The sequence below is a fragment of the Amblyomma maculatum genome, chromosome 7 (assembly GCF_055883805.1).
Source record: "Amblyomma maculatum isolate TAMU_Amacu chromosome 7, ASM5588380v1, whole genome shotgun sequence".
In the NCBI taxonomy this organism is placed as follows: domain Eukaryota; kingdom Metazoa; phylum Arthropoda; class Arachnida; order Ixodida; family Ixodidae; genus Amblyomma; species Amblyomma maculatum.
In genome coordinates, this window is record NC_139350.1 from 65,080,085 (window position 1) to 65,099,755 (window position 19,671).

At 44.5% G+C, this 19,671-nt stretch overlaps 1 protein-coding gene across 1 annotated transcript in view; it reads left to right on the forward strand.

Moving 5' to 3' along the window:
- The window catches only part of LOC146183574 (uncharacterized), a 57,473-nt gene extending 38,879 nt beyond the window's left edge, over nt 1–18,594 (forward strand). The window contains exons 4-5 of the mRNA XM_084608721.1: nt 168–337; nt 17,879–18,594. Of these exons, the coding sequence (XP_084464847.1) occupies nt 168–337; nt 17,879–17,965 (257 nt within the window). The 3' untranslated portion in view covers nt 17,966–18,594. The remainder of the gene's footprint in view (nt 1–167; nt 338–17,878) is intronic.
- The last annotated feature ends 1,077 nt before the right edge of the window (nt 18,595–19,671 follow it).

Here is a 19,671-nt window from a genome sequence, read left to right on the forward strand (position 1 = left end):
AGACGTAGTGGTGTGGGGCTTTGATATCAGTACGTTGTAAAACCGTGCTTCCACCTCACTGAGGTTGCTATAGCCACTAAAACATTCTATTATGTTCCCATAATGCACATCGAAAACCAACCATTTACAGGTGCTTCTTTGTTTCGCTTTGCACCTGGATCTCGCAGGCGAGCTCGAGACGTCCTACCACGTGGTGGAATACGTGCCCCAGCAGTTAGTGGCCGTGGAGAGCGAGTCTTGGCTTCGGCCTCGCCTCGAGCTGCGCTTCGAGCCCGGAGAATCCCAGTGCCGTATGCATGCAGAGGTCTCGTTCCGTCGGCGCAGTTACCTATTCCAGGTAGGAGAGCTTCGGCTGTTTGGCTTTCCTCATGATGCGGAATCATCAACAACACCATCACCGTGATCGTAGTCATCAAAAGCCTGACGAAGTCCAGTTGATGACGAAGGCTCTAGTATATTTTCCCAGTTAATCCGCCCTGTGCCAGCTCCAGCTTATTCGATTTCGATTAAGATGTTATAACTTCGAGTTGGTTCGCTAATCAATTCTGCTCTCATCTTGCTTCCAAATCTTAAGACAATATTTTTGGGCCATAACCTGATGCACTGCTGTCAATTTAGTTAGCACCATTTACCTTAGCTTCCAGGTTTCTGCCGTATATGCGTACCTGTATGTACCATCTTTGCCAAAAGTGACCAGGCAGCATGTTTTGATTGTCACTGGTATTATAACGCTACTAAAGCTTCCCACAGGATCACAACTCGTTAAGAAGTGACGAAAGGCACTGGCCTTTAGTTTTAAAAGATTTAGAGCTTCAGATTTAGTATGAATTTATGATCACACGGCCGAGAAACGGACCCTGCAGCCTGATTACTTTTGGCAAAGACGGTACGTAGTTTTCTTGTGAAGGATAGCGGTTAACTGCCCTTCATGGTCTGAAAACACCTGGCAGCAAAGTAAGTTCTACTCTTATTGTGATTGTTTTATTGCATAACTTTTGGGGTCCTGGTATAGGTCCCCTATACTTACCTTAGTATCATTTCTAGCGCCTTTATGCCTATAGTAAATAGTTGTAGCCTAACGAGTCTGTTCCGAGAAATACAGCTACTTTTATTTGAGCAGTCAAAAAGACGACGGAAGATGACTGCAATGAAAAAAGGAACACCATTACGTGGGATCGTACCTAGGCGAATTGTTAGTTTGACTATCTTCACCAGTAACAATATGCCCCTCCCCTTGCACGTTTGTTAACAGCAAATGGTAAAGGTCGTAAGATGTAGAACGTAGCAGCACAAAAAGGAAGGACAAAACAGAAGCCACACAGACAACAGGAGTAGTGGTGAATTGAAATGCAGGCTATAATTTAAACAAACAAAGCCATCACGTGCCCACGAACCAAAAATGACCATGAAATCCTGTTTAGAAAAACACACACTGCATCTATCACAGAATGAGAGACAGCAGCTAGCTGGAGCGTGTCTCTTCAAAAGCGGAAAACCACCGAAGAACGCGCAAAAATTAATATAAATTAAAAATAAATAAATAATCATATATACATCTGATATTGTAAATCCTGTCAGGGAGCGTAAAGGCAGGGAATTCGAAGGTACAGTGACATACAAATATAGCAATCATGAGTAATCAAAGTACATATAAATGCATTGCACAAACTTATCCATGAGAAAATACGTATAGGAGTTCAACTAGAATAAGGAGAATGCGACAAAAATTAGGCGGCCAAATAGTTTTACCGCAAAGGACACAAGGTAGGAACATTATTTGCAATGACATCGAAACACAGCGATTAGTGACATGTAAGTAGTTCCTTTTAAACCAGTGTTATGAAGGCATTTAATGTCGGACTAGTAATAATGGACGTGTTCGAAGTGTTCCATTCGCGTGTAACATGAGCAAAGTATGAATATTTTAAAGAGTCAGTACGGAATGAAAACCGTTCAGTGCATATATACCTGGTTATAACGTGTTTTACTCGTTAGTGATTTTGATAAATTGATTTGCTGGCCTATGATTATCGTAGATCCGCTTTTATTTTGTTGCATTCTTTCGCCCCCATCATGAACTCCGACTTGCGCTGGAAGCAGGCGAGTCCTTCCTTGTTCCTGAACGTATTCGGAACAGCGTTCAGCCTTCTTGTACCATGTTTTCCCGCTCGTCGAGGCCTCCTCGGTTGCACCATATTGTGGTATCTAAGTAAATATTGTACTGTAGATGTATTCGATTCAACCTTCTAAATTTTCTAAGTAGTTCAGACATGGCTATGTTCAAAACCTCAGGAGATTGCCCGTCAGGTCAGTCTTTAGTAGGGGGCCGGGTGAGGGGTTGAGGCGTCGTCTTGTATTTTTACTGGTTTGAGATACGAGCAAACCCTTAAGGCATTAGTAAATTCATATGCAGTGGTTTCTGTTCTATTCTCAGCAGCAGACAGACGAGCCAGTGGCAGCAACGCAAAAAGCCTTTATTCCGAGAAAGCAGCGCTCTTTTATAGGCAACGCTGCAAAGAACGCCAGCATACGTCATCGGTGTGCAATCGTCTCACATCCCGTGGCCGGTACGGAACAGTTTTATTTCCGAAAGGCTCAAATGCAGTGCAATATAACTTAGGTTATAGAGGGCTTTGTTTTGGCGAGCGCAGAGTATAGTATTTAAGCGAAAATATACTTAATGGCTGCATTTTTACCTCTCTTTGCAGATTTTTGTCCCTCTGTCTATCCGTCCGTCCACAGCAAAAAAAAAAAAAAAAAAAAAAAAAAAAAAAAAAAAACTTTTGTGCGGAATTGAGCCGGTGTTTCTTCCGCGTGGGGAACTGTAGGCAGTTTAAAGGAAATATTGAAAGAATGGGCGCATCGCACCAACTTTGCCTACTCAAGCGATCACTACAGCGACAGAGGTGCTCAAAAATGTTGTGTTGTGTGGAATGCAGGTAAAAGAAGTTTATGCTTAAGACGATTGCTCACGTATGAGTACGACTGTAATTAGTACCAAGAAAATTGCTACCAAAACGCGGCTCTAGTTTCGTACAGAGCAGAGCGCTACGAAGACAGCCGGATGGCACCACAGGCGAGAGGATTGAGGTCGTTATGAAGCCGCAATACTCTGAAGGTACACCCCTGCGCAAAAGTGGAGAGACAACATGAACCGCTGCAAATATTATTTTCCTGTAAAAAACAGATTCACCTGACAAGTTTGCTTGGGCAAGTTGCAAGCGTATTAGTGAGGCTATCCTATGCATCGCTTAGAAATAACCGCTTCACTGTCAGAAAAAGCTGGCTTCCAGTTTTGCCAAAACGCGGAGTCTCTCCACTTTTGCGCACGAGTTTACGTCCAAGCAGATACTCCTTGGAAGCGTTCTTGCATTTATTCTGTCAAAAGACCCCGACTGTCTCTTGTTAAGCTGCCTTTTTGGAGCGTTCGAGCAAACCTTCGTAGCCTCCTTCGCAGATGCTCTTGTCAGCGCTCGCACGTGATTTTAGTGAGCGTGTTCCTCGCTTCGAACATGGCAGTCTTTGTTTCTGGTTGACTGGTTGCGAATAGAGAAAACGTCTGTCAATATACTTGTGCCAACGCTAGCTTCATGGTTGCTTGCATCTACCAGAGCGGCCGCGCATTGACTATAGGACATGAGAGCAAAATAAACAACATTGAAAATAAATAGTGCCAATAAACAACAATGGCTGGCAGTGGTTCTAGATAGACATCTCGCACTCTCTCTTTTATCGCTTGGTGCTTACAAATGAAAAAAATGGACCAAGTATATCAGATATTTTTGTTGCGAACCCTCTTTGAGTCGGCAAGAAACGGTCTTTCTTTGATGAGCCTTTGTGGGCGTATCAGCAGCATCGTTTTTTCACTTGCTGAGCAGCAAAAGCTGGGAACGAGATCAGGAGTGTACATGTCATCAGAAAGGTTTTCTTCTCAAATTAGGCTGTGGTGATAACCATTGCTGTTTTGTAGGTTTTTGGGAGGTTCTCTGAGGCTCACACAGCGTTAACCTGAGAGAGCGGAATTTTTCGCGACATTTTTGGCATGTTTTTGAGGAGAGCGTAAATGATAGAGCCGTCATTGAGCGACGTAGGGCTTTTTTTTTGTTTTTGTAAGGGCGTAAAGTTGACTCTATCTCAACCGTAGCGAAGGAAGACTTGATGTCAGTTTTTCTTTATTTTTCTTACATAGAGATCGTTCTGTTTCTAGTCTGATTACTTAGGTCATAGCTAACACTTTTTTGTGTTGCATCTGGTGTGCTTGATCCAGCTTTAACAAGTTTGTCTCCGATAATGCTTTCTTGCACCTTTGCGAGCCGCTCCCTGAAGAAGGGACTACACTCTCTGTGATTCATATGAACACATTCCCTTTGTTACGTTTCTTTACAAAGCGGTACTACGTAGTCCTCTGCCTGTTTTTGACCTGCCGATTCTGGTTTCTTTTCTCAATTGGCGCTCCTGTCAGGTTTGTTTCTATTTTCTAACAGGTTATGTCTGTGTTACCAATAGCTGGAAACGTTTCTGCTGATAATAGTGTCTCTTCACACCTTAAGGGGTTTTCATGTATTTTACCGCTATTTTCGTTAAATTATGAAGCTGTTATTTTATCCTTAGTTTTACCGAGCATTTATTTTAATGTACATGTTGTACAACGCCAAAAAGGAAATGTTGGATCTACATATGCGCAAACTAGTAGAGAAGTCAGTTTACACTATATAATATAATTACTGGCAAAGAGAGCGAAACTATATTAACAGTTTGAAACCTCATGAAAATAGATGGATAAGAAACATCTGTAATGAGCGGCAATCGATGCTCAGTTAATGCTTTTTATGCAACAGGAAGTCAATCAAAGGCCATGTAATAACTTTGTCCTGGACATAGAAAATGTAAATCACATCCTAGTTTCATGACATTTGATAGAGGAATGCAAATTTCTCTACAAATATACTAGGAGCAGATGAGGTAACGAGTATCTCTGTACAAAGATTGTAGAAGGCAGAAAAAACATTCTTCCACGAAATATTCGATTCACCTTTACGAATTGGTCGCATTAAAAAACAGTGCCGAAGGTATCGATTCGCATAAATCTTACGTTAACATAACAAAGATTGTATTATTCTGTTCCCTTTACGACAAAAGCATCTTATCTAATTTCTCGAAGAAGAAGCTCTAAAAATTCAATATTGGATTATTTCATTTTATAGCTTTGATATGATTCTACTGACCAGACAACGAGGAACCTGAACAGCCCAAGGCCTACATAATCGCAGCACAATTGTGACTACAAAAATTGATGACAAGGTATCTACACAGAAAAATAATCATCCATTGATAATTTCTAAGAAAATGCGGAGTAGAAGAATAGAGAGTACGGAGAAATTCTGAGAAATTTGTCAATGTATGAGTAAGCATTCTCGCTTTGGGTTATATATTTTTTTTGCAATGCTCGCAACTGTTTTGTGTAGGAGTTGCAAGCCTGGTTTGTATTGAAGTAAATGGCTTCATTTATGCCTTAATCTTGTTATCTTGTGATGTGCACGAGCTTTAATGAAATGTTAACGTATTAATTCCTAACAGTATCAGGAGATAGACGATTGCCCAGTACTTAACTTTGCGATAAGCCGATTAAGATGTACATACGAAAGCATTCGTTTGCTTGACTGTTTGTCGTTAAGAAAAAAAAAAGGCACAGTGATATCAGTGCACGTAAAAGGCACTAGGTGATGGGAGTTATTCCGTAGCCCTCCAATACAGTGTCACTTTCTCTCACTCCTACCTTCTTTCCTTCCTATACAGCGCAGCTCAGGCGCCCAGCCAGTTGTATGATAATGCTTCTTGCCTTCCCAATGCAACCATTTGCAGTTTACGCAGAGTTTACAAGGCTCCAGTGTACATGCGCAATGTGTGTGCGTGCTAATGAACTCCAGGTGTTTGAACTTTCCTGAGCTCTCCACTACGGCGCCCCTCCGCCAAAGTTTGGGATGCTAAACCCCATAGACTAAACTAACTGAACTAAATTAAATTTCTGTTCATGAGGAAAGAAAAGCCCAGTCTGTGCTCCGCGCTACGTGGGCACCTAGACTAAGTTGAACGATTTTGGCAGGCTCAAAAAATCCGGATTAGTGCTTACGTACTACAAAATTGAGTAAAAACTCTTGACTGATAAATAAATTATCTTTCTTAGCTATGTTAAGCCTCTTAACTAATGAGGTAATAAATAATTAACTGCGAACCAATTTGACAGAAAATAATTAACTACTATAACTGTGTACACTCAGAAACCTCTCAGAACGTATCCTTCAAATGGTCCATGAAAAGCTGATCACGAAAAGCAGAAAAATGCGAGAGCAATGGGCATCCAATCAATCGCTCCCGCAAAGCAAACATTTTTAAGCTGACTTCATTAGCAATGGAAGTATGGAAGATCAAAAATGAGGCTCTTTTTCCCGCCCCCTCCCTCCCCCCCCCCTCCACACACACACATACTCCAACTCAGCGCAGCCCACGCTGGCGTGCAAGAAAAAAAGAAGTGAACAAAAAGGAGTTGTCAGTCAGCGCTGTGCTCCATTCTGCTCTTTCTTCTTCCCTTCTGTGGCCGTGTGCCTTCGCGCTGAAAACTATGTGCTTAAATCTACACTACCAAGGAGCCCAGCAACTAACTCTACTGAAATAAACAGAAGTCGCGACAGCGCCTCAACATGCCCCGTCCCGCCCGACTAACTTGTGAGAGTCGATTGAGCGAACGCGTCCAAAAAAGCCTATACGATGACGTATTGGAGGTTTACGCGTGGTGCGGACGGGGATGTGTCGCCCCAATCGGTGGCGAGCGGTCGCTGGGAGCTCTTTTTAAAAATTATTTGTAAATAATACGCTCCACGCAAAGGTTTGAAATTTGACTCCAATAGTAATGGGAACCATCTGCATGGATTTCTTGCTTTACAATAATACCGAAAATAGCATCTCAGGGGCCCTTCAAGCTCATGCATCGCTGCCTGTGCAGTACGTGGCTAAGCACGATTAATTATTTGGGGATGATTGTATTTTTTGGCAGCCATGGCGCCTTTTTCGTTTTGTTTAAGGTGTTTAACCTCACAAAACTAATTTAATAATAATCACGCCGTAGTGAAGGGCGCTGGCTCCTTCTACAGCATTGCACAGTATAAGTATACTGTGCTGTGAGAATCGGCTAAAAATGCTTACGGATAAAAAATTAAAAGTTTCAACAACCGCTCCTGATACCTGGGTCGGTTTTTTTGAATTCCGTAACCATGAAAGGGAAGTAGTTTCTTCCTGATTTGTTTTACTCCTTCTTCACCCAGTTCCTCTATTATTTTATTATCCAAACTTTTTTCCGTAGCATAGAACCAGCTGTTTTTTACTGCCTATTAGATCTTTGGCCACAAAACGGCAGTGATGTGAGAGAGGCCCACTTTCTTAGTGCCCTCAGCCTAGTTGCCAGTGCGTGCGTAGTTTGTGGTAGTCATTATTGTGCAACATAATCTCATACGATGGTAGCTTCTCAGAGCTCGGGTGTGTTTTACCAGCAGCAGTTCACAGAACCACCGTACCAACTTGTATCTTGATCGGTCAGCAATTAGGCATTGTCTCTTTCCCTTATGGCTATGTGATGCTTATAGGTTAGATATAGATCGGCGTTATTTACATAGTGGTCGCCCTTGTTACCTATTCGGTGGGAACTTCGGTAACACCAGGCTATTCTATATGCGCTGAAACCCTCAGCAATGGGGAATTCTACCTTATACCTCTTCTATATGGAATCTAGTTCTCTTTGGGCGTGTGGCTGCAAGGTGTGCGTATGCATTGGAAACCTTAGTCATTTTAACTTTCCATATTTGCACTGTCACGTGTGCTGTATGTAGGGTGGGTGTTAATGCGAATTGTCTCGGCTTGTACTTCTTCGCTGTTTTTACGCACAATGTAAAGATCTGGCTGGGTTGCAGTGTCGTGTCGTGATTTTTTTTTTTAGCGTCTTGTTGCTGTTTTAAAAAAAAAAGTCTGTCAAAGAGTGCTCATCGATGCAATCCATAAATTATGTGTTTCTTGAACACGTTGTTGACATAGTCATTTTGTTTGATGAAGTATTCTTACACCAGTCCAATTTTACTAGAATATAACGAGGTCGTAGTTTCAGTCATGCTTTGATCGATGCGGCTGCCATAATGAATGTTATTCCAAATATGGCTTAGTGCGGGTGGCTGTTTTCGAATTTGAGGGTGTAAATGTCCACGTCTCGCCAAAAGTGTCGCAATTTGTTCCAAGTTTGATTTGTCGCATGGTTTACTGTTTCCAGCGCTGTTGGTAGGCTTTCTGTGAGATGTCGCGTTTTCCTATGATCAGAAGTGGTTTTTCTTACTGTTTTGGGCGTCTATACTGTAATATTAAAAAGTCGCGCGATAAATTCAGTGTTTTGTTATGTTTGATGGCAGCCGAAAAGGAGTTTGCCGAGGGATATGATAAACGCGTACACACGAAATCTCTGTGTTTATTAGTTTATTTGTATGTATGAGATTTGAAGTGGGACGAAGAACGTTTTGCTGCTGTAGGAGCAACGAGCCATTTATGGCAGTAAAAAACAAGATCTGCTGACACAATCGACCCGGATATATCGAATTATTGCTTATATCGTGCTCTCGGAACATGCTCTTGAGAAAACTAAGCAAAAGTATAGGAGTGGTCGTGTGTGTCGAACACATGTTCAGTGGAATTTATCGGAACTGCGCGCTGTGCCCACGTGAGCGTCGCATCATAATAACGCCCCAAAGATTACTTGTTCGAGCGCGAAGCCGGGTCGTCCGCGCAGCTTAGGGCAGCCGCTGCAGCGCTAACGCTGTTAAACCCCGGTCAAACGAGCTAGTTTAGTGTCACTTTCAACGAGTGCACTCGCCGTTAGTGTCATTCGCATCGTGTCACACGATGAACTTTAATGACACTCGCTGCCGAACACACTCTGCGTGAAGTCAGTTTGGCGAACTCACTACACTTTGTCCGGCAGGCGATAGTCTCGACAACAGGGCACTTCATATTATTCATGCATTTTTTGAGCATTACAATGTTTTGAAATGTTTATCGTAATTTTATGAGCGTTTCAATTAATAGGCAAGGGATTTAAGCTGCCAGCAACTAAACACGATGCGTACACTTGAATAGCTACCCTCGCTCTCAGTGCCTGCGCTAAGGCGAAGGCGTTCGTCTGCTGTACGTACGTTGCACCTCGATGGTATGCGGTATCTCAAGCTGCATCAACGAAGTTGGAGTTATTTGTGACCCAATCTCTAGAAAGTCGTCCCTTGACATGACAGCATTTCGCTCAAGCGCCGGCCGAAGACAGCGCCGCTTTTGCTTCCGCAAGCCGCCAGCTCCAAGCCAGCACCTTTACGGTGCATCTGGCCCCGCTGTCACTGGCGTCAGAAAAGTGTGCGAGAATTTGTTTTTAAGTAAATAATAATCTCTGGAGTAAAGCAATGTCAGAAATTAATCCTTCTTGGGGATCGTTGACCCGTACTGAGTCACTAGCAGGAGTAATTGCTGCGATACGAGCAAATTTCTGCTCACTACTTAGCCATCGTCGCAGGCGGCGCGGCGCAGCTCACCCTTGTAGTACACGTAAACCCTAGCTGCGCTCCTAAGGCGGCGTCGATTTCAATGACACATTTCTCTCATTATTCTCATTTCTCTCAAGGCAGTGCCACAAGTGAGCCATATATCCTATTAAGCTGGCCATACGAAAGCGCCGCACACTGATACTTCGATGCGAAACAAACTATAGGCCCAGCGACGACCACGGAGGAGCACGCGGCTAAGCGCTACTTGCCCCGCGCGCTCTGCCGTTCGCGGGCGCTCACGGGTGGCATTACAGCAGAAAGGTAGTAGCATCCGGAGCTGTGAACGCTGCAAACTTCTCGCCTACTTTCGTGATGCTGCGGAAACTGGACATATTTCGACGCTGTGTTACAACTACACGCCGCCAAGTAAACGCTGTGAAGACGTGACGATGCTGCCGTGCGTGGGTGCTGCGCAGCTGGACATTTTAGGCTGCATAGAAGCGCCGTCGGATATGATTTCGTGTGAAAAATGCACGCTGCTCTGAATCATACAACTCGTGCACTTTTCGCGCTCGAACACCGCTGACTCCGTTCCATATGTAGGCGCTACCGGCATTTTCCCAGTTAACGATGCCGATTAAAGTCGCAAAGCTACGTTCGCGATAACCGCAGTTAGTAGCGTAACTATATATCATAAATGAGGTCGGTTTTGCATGTAAAGAGCAGTAACCATGCATGTTAGCGAAAAGTGCGTGCGACATCGCGATGCTTTTTTAGTGGAAACCATGTACTCAAATGCACAAATAAACTGAATATTAGCTTGGAGTAAATGTGCTGGCAATAAAATTGAATGTTAAGGTATTTTCGTGAAAACTAATCTATTTACACATAGGGCTGCAGCATCCGCATCGGCACTGCCGTCATTTCAAAATGACACTTGATTTTGCCTTGTGACAGCGAGCACCGAAAGTGTCACTCTTCCTATGTAAGTGCACTTCGTGAAAGTGTCACTAAACTTGCCCGTGTGACTGGGGTATTAGACTCCGATTGAAACTTGCTTTCAATCTGGATGGCTCATTTTTATTGCAACACAGCTGTCATGCGAGGAAGTCGTGGATCAGTTTATGGTTGTCGTACAGTGAAGCCAGTGTTACTGACCAAAAGCTTACAGTGGTTCTCGACTGAACATTGCTGCTGGAGGACACAAACAAAGCGACTGTGGGCAATTTTAGCTTGTTATTATGGCGTTTGTAGAGCACCAGTAACATAAATATGGCTATTTTCATCACCGATTACTATCCTCAAAGCAGCATGGGCAGCAGTTTTAAAATGAACCCTAAGCAGAGCCGCGTGGTGTAAGACGCGAGGTTCGAGCAGTGAGAGATCCGACACTCCGGTACGTATGCCACAAAAAAAAAAAAAAAAATGAATTGGCAACGGTTATTTTCGTTAGACCCATCATAGTGGGAAAGCCCGGCAAACTCCAGTTTAATTTGCGCATATGGCACCATCTGGGAACCACCGCGTCAAATGACGGAATTTTAACCATGGCCTTCGAGATCATTTCCAGCGCAAATGCATGCTTTATAGCGGAGCCCACGGATTTGTGGCGCCATCCAGGAACAGCCCCGTCAAGTGGGGTATGTTTCACGCAGTACCCTAACCTGGTGATAACAAGGCAAGGTACTCGCCGCAGCGAAACAGTCGTTAAAACGCTCGTCAACTGAACCTGAGGCCGCGGGTTTGAACGTGACCGATTAGTATTCACTCAGATCGGTTTTTCGTAGCGTGAAAGCATTTCAAGGGGTAATAATCAGTCATTATTCACTCATAGGCTCCGTGACTGTCTATTGGCTGGTGAAGTGGAAAGATCCGTCTGGGAGACTCGCGCGTTAAGGCGAGGTTCTTGTAAGTGGAAAGACTTGAAGAAGAGGGGATTGCGGGGTGCTATAACTGTCCCCTGAACTTGCAGCCACACACCACAACGGGGACCCGAAGGGGAGGGGAAGGAAAGCAAAGGTGGAGATGAGCGCGTCGTCAAAGCTGAAGAAAGCTGTCAGAGGAGAAATAAAAAAAAAATGCAAACATATGAGCTCATCTGTAACTCAGAAGAGTGAATACACTTACTGCGTACTCATGCAAGCGACGACCCCGCCGGGGTGGCGCAGTGGTTACGGCGCTCGACTACTGTTCCCAAGGACGCGGGATCGAATTCCGGCCTCGGCGGCCGCTTTTCAATGGAGGCGAAAAGCAAGGCGCCCGTGTGCTGTGCGATGTCAGTGCACGTTAAAGAACCCCAGGTGGTCGAAATTTCCGGAGTCCTCCACTACGGCGTCTCTCATAGCCTGAGTTGCTTTGGGACGTTAAGCCCCACAAACCAACCAACCAATCATGCAAGCGACGCACTTGCGGCCACGATGTGCTGCCTGCCAGCACACAACAAACTCACCGCGGAAAAAACAACAACAATTATTTGATGCTTATATTAACCAGTTCTTATGACCGACTGTGTTCAATTTTGAACTGGAGGAATAAATGGAAGCTGACGGAGCAGGTGAAAAAGCGCTGATGAAGCATTTGCACTTAGTCGCCGTTACCTTCTCGTGCCTAATGTAGAAAAACTTCCCGAGGCCATGAAGCGGTGTGATGTAGACGTACAGGCGCGGTCAAAAATACGCGGCCCACGGCTCCGATCGGCGGAGCGGCTGCGAGCCGCACCGCGGCGCTCGCGCCAGTTCTGCGAGGATATCCACTGTGACGACAGATTTCTCCCTCGCTCTCGAGCGGACACGTCACGCAGTTGATAAAGTTCAAGTGCGACGTTCAGCTGTTTCGCAGCTTATGGTCACGGCGAAAGAGGGCTCCCGTTTGCATGAAGCGTTGTCGCGCTGGTGTCGCCTCGTATGTCGTTTCCCGCGCGTGCGGAACGGCTGCAGCGCGCGCACGCTGAGCTATTCACGAAGCGCCCGGCGTCCATCTTTCTAGCATCGTAGCTGGGATGACGCTTCTTGCATGTAAACCGCCGCGGTGGGCCAGTCAGTATGGTGCTCGACTGCTGACCCCCTAAAAAAGCTGCTTCAATCCCAGGAGCGGCATTCGCTGCATCTAGGTTGAGGCGAAATGCCAGAGGACCGTGCAATGTGCTTTATCAACACAGATTTAAAAACCTCAGGCGGTTGAAATTTTAGAAACTCTCCACTATGGCGTCTCTCATAACCTGAAATGCTTTCGGATAAAACTTACAAACCAATTTTCATGCTTGCTCGTTGCCCACTTCCGTGTGATCCGCAGCAGTAAAACCACAAAATGACGAAATTTATTACTGATGTATTCACGAGAAGGCTCATTAGTGTCACTTGTTACGGGTGTCAGTCATCATCGTCATCAAGATAAAGTTCGAAGAATATAACAAAAAAGGATTGAGACGTATGGTGTAGCAGGGGCGAGTATTACGGTTTTACGGTAGTGTATCGGCCGCATAAGGTGATAATAGCATACCTGTTGTTAAAGGTAAATATGGCATTTTAATTGCTTGTTACAAAGTGCCGCTGAGTTTAGAGACGCTTGCATCTTTTTCATTTTATAAAGAGCTATTCAATGAATTTTGTGTTTCTCTTTTATCGCGATAATTTTTTTGTATATGGCAACAAACTGTGCGCTTCTCCTGCTCGTTTGTATTTAAATATATTGCTGAGGATAACATTACACATTTGTAAACTGCCGATGACAATAGCATTTCAGTCCGAAATAAAATCGTAGTTCTTTGTTTACATTGACTCTATGTAATAAATGGTGAGAAATCTGTAGGGCATTAAAATTTTCTTGAGGCATGTGTTTTCAGAACACTCATGATTTATTGCTGACAGAGCAAGAGCATTTGAAAAATTTAAAGTAGTTATTTTTTGCACAATTTTGAGCCGTCGAACTTTCGGCTTAACATATGCGAGATTGTTTCTCAACAAGAGCAATCAAATCTCAATCCTGCATAGGTGAGAGACGCCATAGTGGAGGGGCTCTAAAATTTTAACCGCCTGAGGTTTTTAAGCCTGCGGTGATAACGCACATTGCACGGTCCTCTGGCATTTCGCCTCAACCTAGATGCAGCGAATGCCGCTCCTGGGATTGAAGCAGCGTTTCTTGGCTCAGCAGTCGAGCACCATACAGACTGGCCCACCATGGCGGTTTACATGCAAGAAGCGTCATCCCAACTACGATGCTAGAAAGCCGGGCGCCATCCGCTTCGTGAACAGCTCCGCGTGCGCGCGCTGCAGTCGTTCCGCACACGTAGGAAACGACATACGAGGCGGCACCAGCGCGACAACGCTTCGTGCAAACGGGAGCCCTCTTTCGCCGTGACCATAAGCTGCGAAAAAACTGAACGTCGCACTAAAACTTTATCAACCGCGTGACGTCTCCGCTCGAGAGCGAGGGAGAAATCTGTCGTCACAATGCATACCCTCGCAGCACTGGCGCGAGCGCCGCGGTGCGGCTCGCAGCCGCTCCGCCGATCGGAGCCGTGGGCCGCGTAGTTTTGACCGCGCCTGTACTTTTGCTGGGGGGCTGAGCGGTAAGTCATGGTGATGCAACACTGAAAAATATATTTTCTGCCTCTTCAGAGTCATAAAAGCCTCTTAGACGGATTTAGTCTGAATGACTTGTTTCGAAAGGAACTTTTTTTTTTTTTTTTTTTGATGGCTGCGGAGCCACAATTCAGCGTTGGACAATTCTCGGGAATAACAAATTCAGCCTGAACATACAGTTGTCTTCCCCGAAACACCACAAAACAAGCCTTACGCTATATTGAAACAGATATACACTCGATTCCGGATATACCGAACTAGAAGGGGATAGCGAAATATTTCGATATATTGATAACTGAATAAAGAAAAAATGCGAAGAGATGAGCTTATCTGCAACTCATAACAGTGAAAACGGTTTACTCACGCAAGTGGGGCGCTTTCTTAGCGGTGTGCTGCCAGCAGGCTTACAAGCAACCCCGCTCGCCGTTGTAGTGGCCACTACGAGGAGCACGCCTGCGAGCCATAAAGTCACTGACTTCACAGTAGCAGTGCTCCCAGCTTCACCTCGGACTAGGCGCCGAAAAGAGGGGTGCACTGGGTGCACATCCACTTGCGCTCCGTTAGAGCGAGCGTTCTGCTAGAAATATTGGTGCGAAAACTCATACACTCACCACCTGCAACCAAGAATCTTGTCAAATCTTGTTCGCGCCGTCGCTTGGTTCCCTGTTTCGTGATTTCATAAGCACCTGTCCTGGGGCGTGTAAGTTCGAATTACACGTGGGTGCTTCCATATTGCCGCTCGGCTGCCGCGCCAACCAGAGAGAGGATAAAAGGGCACACCGATACTTTTCTTCTTGCTCGGGAAAATTGTCTATTGCGGCTCAAAGGCACGAGTAGACGCTGGATGGTGTTACAGCCGAGCAGCCATATGGCAGCGCCCACGTGCAAACGCACTATGCCGGACTTAGTTTGAATTACACACTACTGCGCCATGTGCTTGTGACATCACGAAACAGCCAACCAGACCTACAGTAACAAACAAGATCGGTCAAGATTCTTTGTTGCTGGTGGTGAGTGCATGAAATCTTTCGTACTAATATCTTTACCGGGCGCTCGCGCCCCTCTTTTCGACGTCTGGCGCGAGGTGAAGGTCAGAGCACTGGTGCTTTAAAGTCGGTGACTATCGCCCGCACGCTGGTGGCCACTACCACGGCGAGCGGGCTTCCTTGTGGGCCGGCGGGCAGCAGCACATCGCTGCAGGATGTGAGCCGCTTGTGCAAGTGCACCGTATTTACTCTTTTGGGTTAGAGATGAGCTCATCTCCCATTTTTTATTGAAGAGAATGCTTTACTACGCTAGCTATAACCGGTCCTCGCGTGGCTCTAAATTTGACCTCCAAGTGACCTTGACCTAATCAACTGCGGGTGTTCAATATTGCGTGGGGCGCATACAAAAGTATACTGCGCCTTCCTTTCCTCAAAACCCAGTTTAAACGGAGAGAACGACGTGTGTTGGTGCGATATCAGTGCACCTTAAAGGCCCCCAGTTGGCCAAAATTACTTCATAGCCCTCAGGCGCGGGACCTCTTTCACTCTTTCCGCTTTAACTCCCACCTTCCTCTCTTCCCTCATGGAGCAGTTAAGGTGTGCGCGAGGTCTGACGGATACTGCGCCTTCCCTTTCTTATAAACCAATTTGCAATTTACAATAAAAATATGAAAACATGACCTTGACCTGGTTAGGTGTAGACGTCCACGGTTAGTACCAGGCTCCTTACATTTCCCAAAACCTAACATAAATAAAAATTATGAAAAAATAAAATAAAACGCGGATTGAAAAGCGCTGTCACAGAAGCTATCGCTGCAACATTAACCGCTTTCGCTCTATCCCTAAGTTTAAGCCATGCTTAATCACCCACAATTGTTTATTGAATTATCAAATGATCTAACCATATCGCGATCCCCATCTAGTTCGATATATGCGGGATCGAGTGTATACATGTTCCTATGTATCGTTAGGCTTGTTTTCTGGCGTTTTGTGGACGCAAACTGTGTGTTTAGGTTGAATTTAGTATTACCGAAAAGTGTTTAACACTGAATGGAGGCTCCGAAGCCATAAAAAACTAAAAAGTGTTCACGTCAAAATAGATCATCCAGAGTGAGTAAGTCTAGGAACCTTGTATGACTCTGAACAGAAAGGAATACCTGCTTCAGTGTTGCATCGCCACGACTTACCGCTCAGCTCACCAACAAAAGGACCTCCATCACACCGGTTCATGACCTCGGGGCTCTTTTATACATTAGGTACGAGAAGGTATTGGCTCCTAAGTGCAACTGCTTGAAGCGCTTCTTCAATTGCTCCATCAGCTTTTGTTTATTCCTCCACCCCAATATTCAAGAGAATGGGTAATAAGATTTGATTAAAGTCCGTATACGGTATTTAAGTTTTGTTTTTGTTCGTCATTCAGTTACACAAACACGACTAAAGCTGAGGCAGTTAAAAGGAGATATATCATGAATATTTGCGGCACACAGGCGACCAGCGTTTTCTAGAAGCAATTACTAAAATCTAGCAAAGCTAATGCTGCAAACCTAGCTCATATGAAGTGCTGAGAATAAATGTATTTGAATAAACTGTCACCTTGAGTGGGCTTGATCGCAATACATTTGTCGTCGCAGAGATCACAAACACGTAAAGAAAAACAGCATTGCTTTCACGGAGTCTTTTTTTCATAAAATTCGTTTTAGCTCATGATACTTAAGGCAATCAAACATATTCACCCCTTTGGTGACTGAGGTGCATTTCTTGTTTGGTTTGTGATTGTACGGGGGCCGGTATTTAGTAATAGTATGTAAATTGCAGTTAAAGAAATCCTTAGTTCTTACGGTGGTTGGAACGACTAGAAGTGATGTTGATAATATTACTGGGGTATGTTTTCTAAGAATATCTTGTTTTTTTTGTTGTGTTCTAACGTTGTTCTTGTAGATAACATCTAAAGTACTACATTGCCTTTCTTCTATGTATAGGAAGGCACGCGCTTCTTCCTTACCGTCGTACTTCTTTCTACTCCAGTCATTTGGTGGATAAATAATATTTAAAAAAAATATAAAACGACTCCCCCTCTCCCCCCCCCCCCCCCCCCTTCTCTACCAGCCTCCAGGGATGCGGAAACGGTGCTGTTCACTCTTCTCAGATTCCCCCTGCTTTTTTTTCATATTCAACTTCTTATATTCCCCTTGCCCTTCCGGTAGTTGGTATCTGAAGAACATGCGGCTGTCTTTAAGTACAATTGCTATGAAGTGTATTGGGCCAGTTAGACTGCACCATCTCTCTATCTGCGTACCTGTATATGTTCTTACTTGGCAGACATGCACTCAGTGCAAGCTTTTGAAACGTAAGAAGCATGGAAAAATGTTCTTTTTCTTGCTAAGCTGAGCACTGATGCACTCTGAAAAAGCTCTCCTATCTAGACGTGCGTCTGTTTAGTGTGTTCATCTTCAATTTAGCAATAGAAACAGCAAACGGCCTGTTTCAAGGAACAGGAAGCCTTTCGTTCCTTTGTATTTTTAACTAGCCGCATTTTTCACATATCAGGCATTTGCTTCGTGCTGGTAGAAGGTGGTTGTCAGCAGTAGATATATTCAGGCTGTGTTTCGAGTGGTCTTCGAAAGAATGATTGGTGTGTCTTTTAAAGACAGATACCAATGAGCCAAATCACCACGTAAGGGATAATATCGCAATAAATTGATGATGCCCTCAAGTTTGGTACGAGTGACATCTGTTCTGTTCTTCGCAGTATACGCTCAGTCCTGTGCTGCACTTCGTGAGCAACCAGCAACTGCAGAGGTCCCTGTTCTTGCTCCGAATGGTCTTCCCCCAGTGACTAGGACCCGGCCGGCGCCGCCTTCCAAAGCGTGACAAGGAGTCGCTTGTCGTGAAGCTGCCCGGCCCAGGCCTGCTCTACTGAGAAACCGTACCAAGTTACCCTGCGTGCAAATGGGAAACCTTTAAGGCCACTCGAATTTTTCTAGTCACGCAATGGCTATGCATGTATAGGGACTATTGCGTTTTTCTATGAAATCGCAAATTTCGCTCATTTATTTTTCTATCGGTTTCGAAGGCTACGGTGCACATATTTTGTCTTTGCCGAGCTTCCATTGTATGGGGCCATGATTGAAGTGGGCGATGGTACGTACTTCTTTTTAGCGCATGACGATACCTCTTCGCAAAACAGTTTTATACCTATGTCAGTTCGCAGAAATTGGTGCGTTGGAACGAAGCAAAAGGTTCTCTCAGTTGTTCCGCTCATCTCCCATATAAAGCCACGTACCATATATAGGAAAACAGGAAAGTTGAGAATGCCATCCAATCCATGTGTATGGATAGGCAGTAAAGTATTGGTAGCATAAAAACTGCATGTTTGAATTTCACAGCCTCCGCCCCTTCCAGGTAACAAAATGTAGTCATCAAGATGGAACGAACGACGTTACTGTGTTGTTTTTTCGAATGACCGAGCGCTTATTCGCAATGTTTTTAACCCGAAGGCGGTTTTTGACTCATTTTGATTCATATACTTGATAAAAGAAAAAAAAACATGTCATTACATAAAAAGATTTAGTGCGAACAAGGCCATAGCTGAAAAAAAATATTTCTGCGAAACTTTATTACGCATCGTCTGGTAATGTTATTTTCTCAGGATATTTCATTTCATTCAGGCAGCTTGAATATTATATTGGAAGTACAAGGAACGTCCGGAATCGCTTTCACGAGAAAAGGAGTGTTCCTGGACATTAACTTCAGTATTGTGGATGTCATGAACAGATTTTGGTGCCGGATCTTGGCTATGAAAAAAAAAAACAAAACAAGAACGGTGTAATAAATCTTATACTAAAAAGCTCACTCAATCGCAGCTGCGGACGTTTCGCATCCTCGTATTGCTCTCTAAATTCCCCCCAATCGTAGTCAGAAACAACGAGAAATAGCACAATCATTCGTCTCTTTGTTCTGACGTTCTAGAGACTGTTTTCTTTGTTCGGTACTGATTTAGTTGATCACATCGTGATGTGAATGAAAATAATTTAAATAAACTGCCAGTAGTTCTGCATGTCATCAGCAGGTGCACTGTTCATAATGCACATCATGAGCACGTGAGCTCTGGTGCCTCTGTACAAAAAATAGCTTTGGCAACGCGGCAGGCGCTGTCAGCACACGGATTACCTGTAATGAAACAAAACATGCGTTACACTTCAATGCGCAGCTGCCAAGCAAGATTGTTAGGGGCACAGCAGCGTAGTCACTATCGGTAAGGCCGGCATTGAGAGTTGCAAAAGGCTTAGGTATTCCTTACTCTTCATCGCATTGCTACACAGATTGCCACTACTAACCTCTACAGCGCCAGCTTTATGAAATGAACATATTATTGAGCGCTTATAGTTGTGACAGGTGTATCTACAACGAGCGCGTCGACCGGCACAGAATGCAATTGTATTGACGTGGGCTAGCAAAATGGTCGATAGATCAGGCAGTTCTTCTATGGGAACATTGCCATTGCAATATTATAACTTGTAGTATTTAGGACAAAATCAGTAG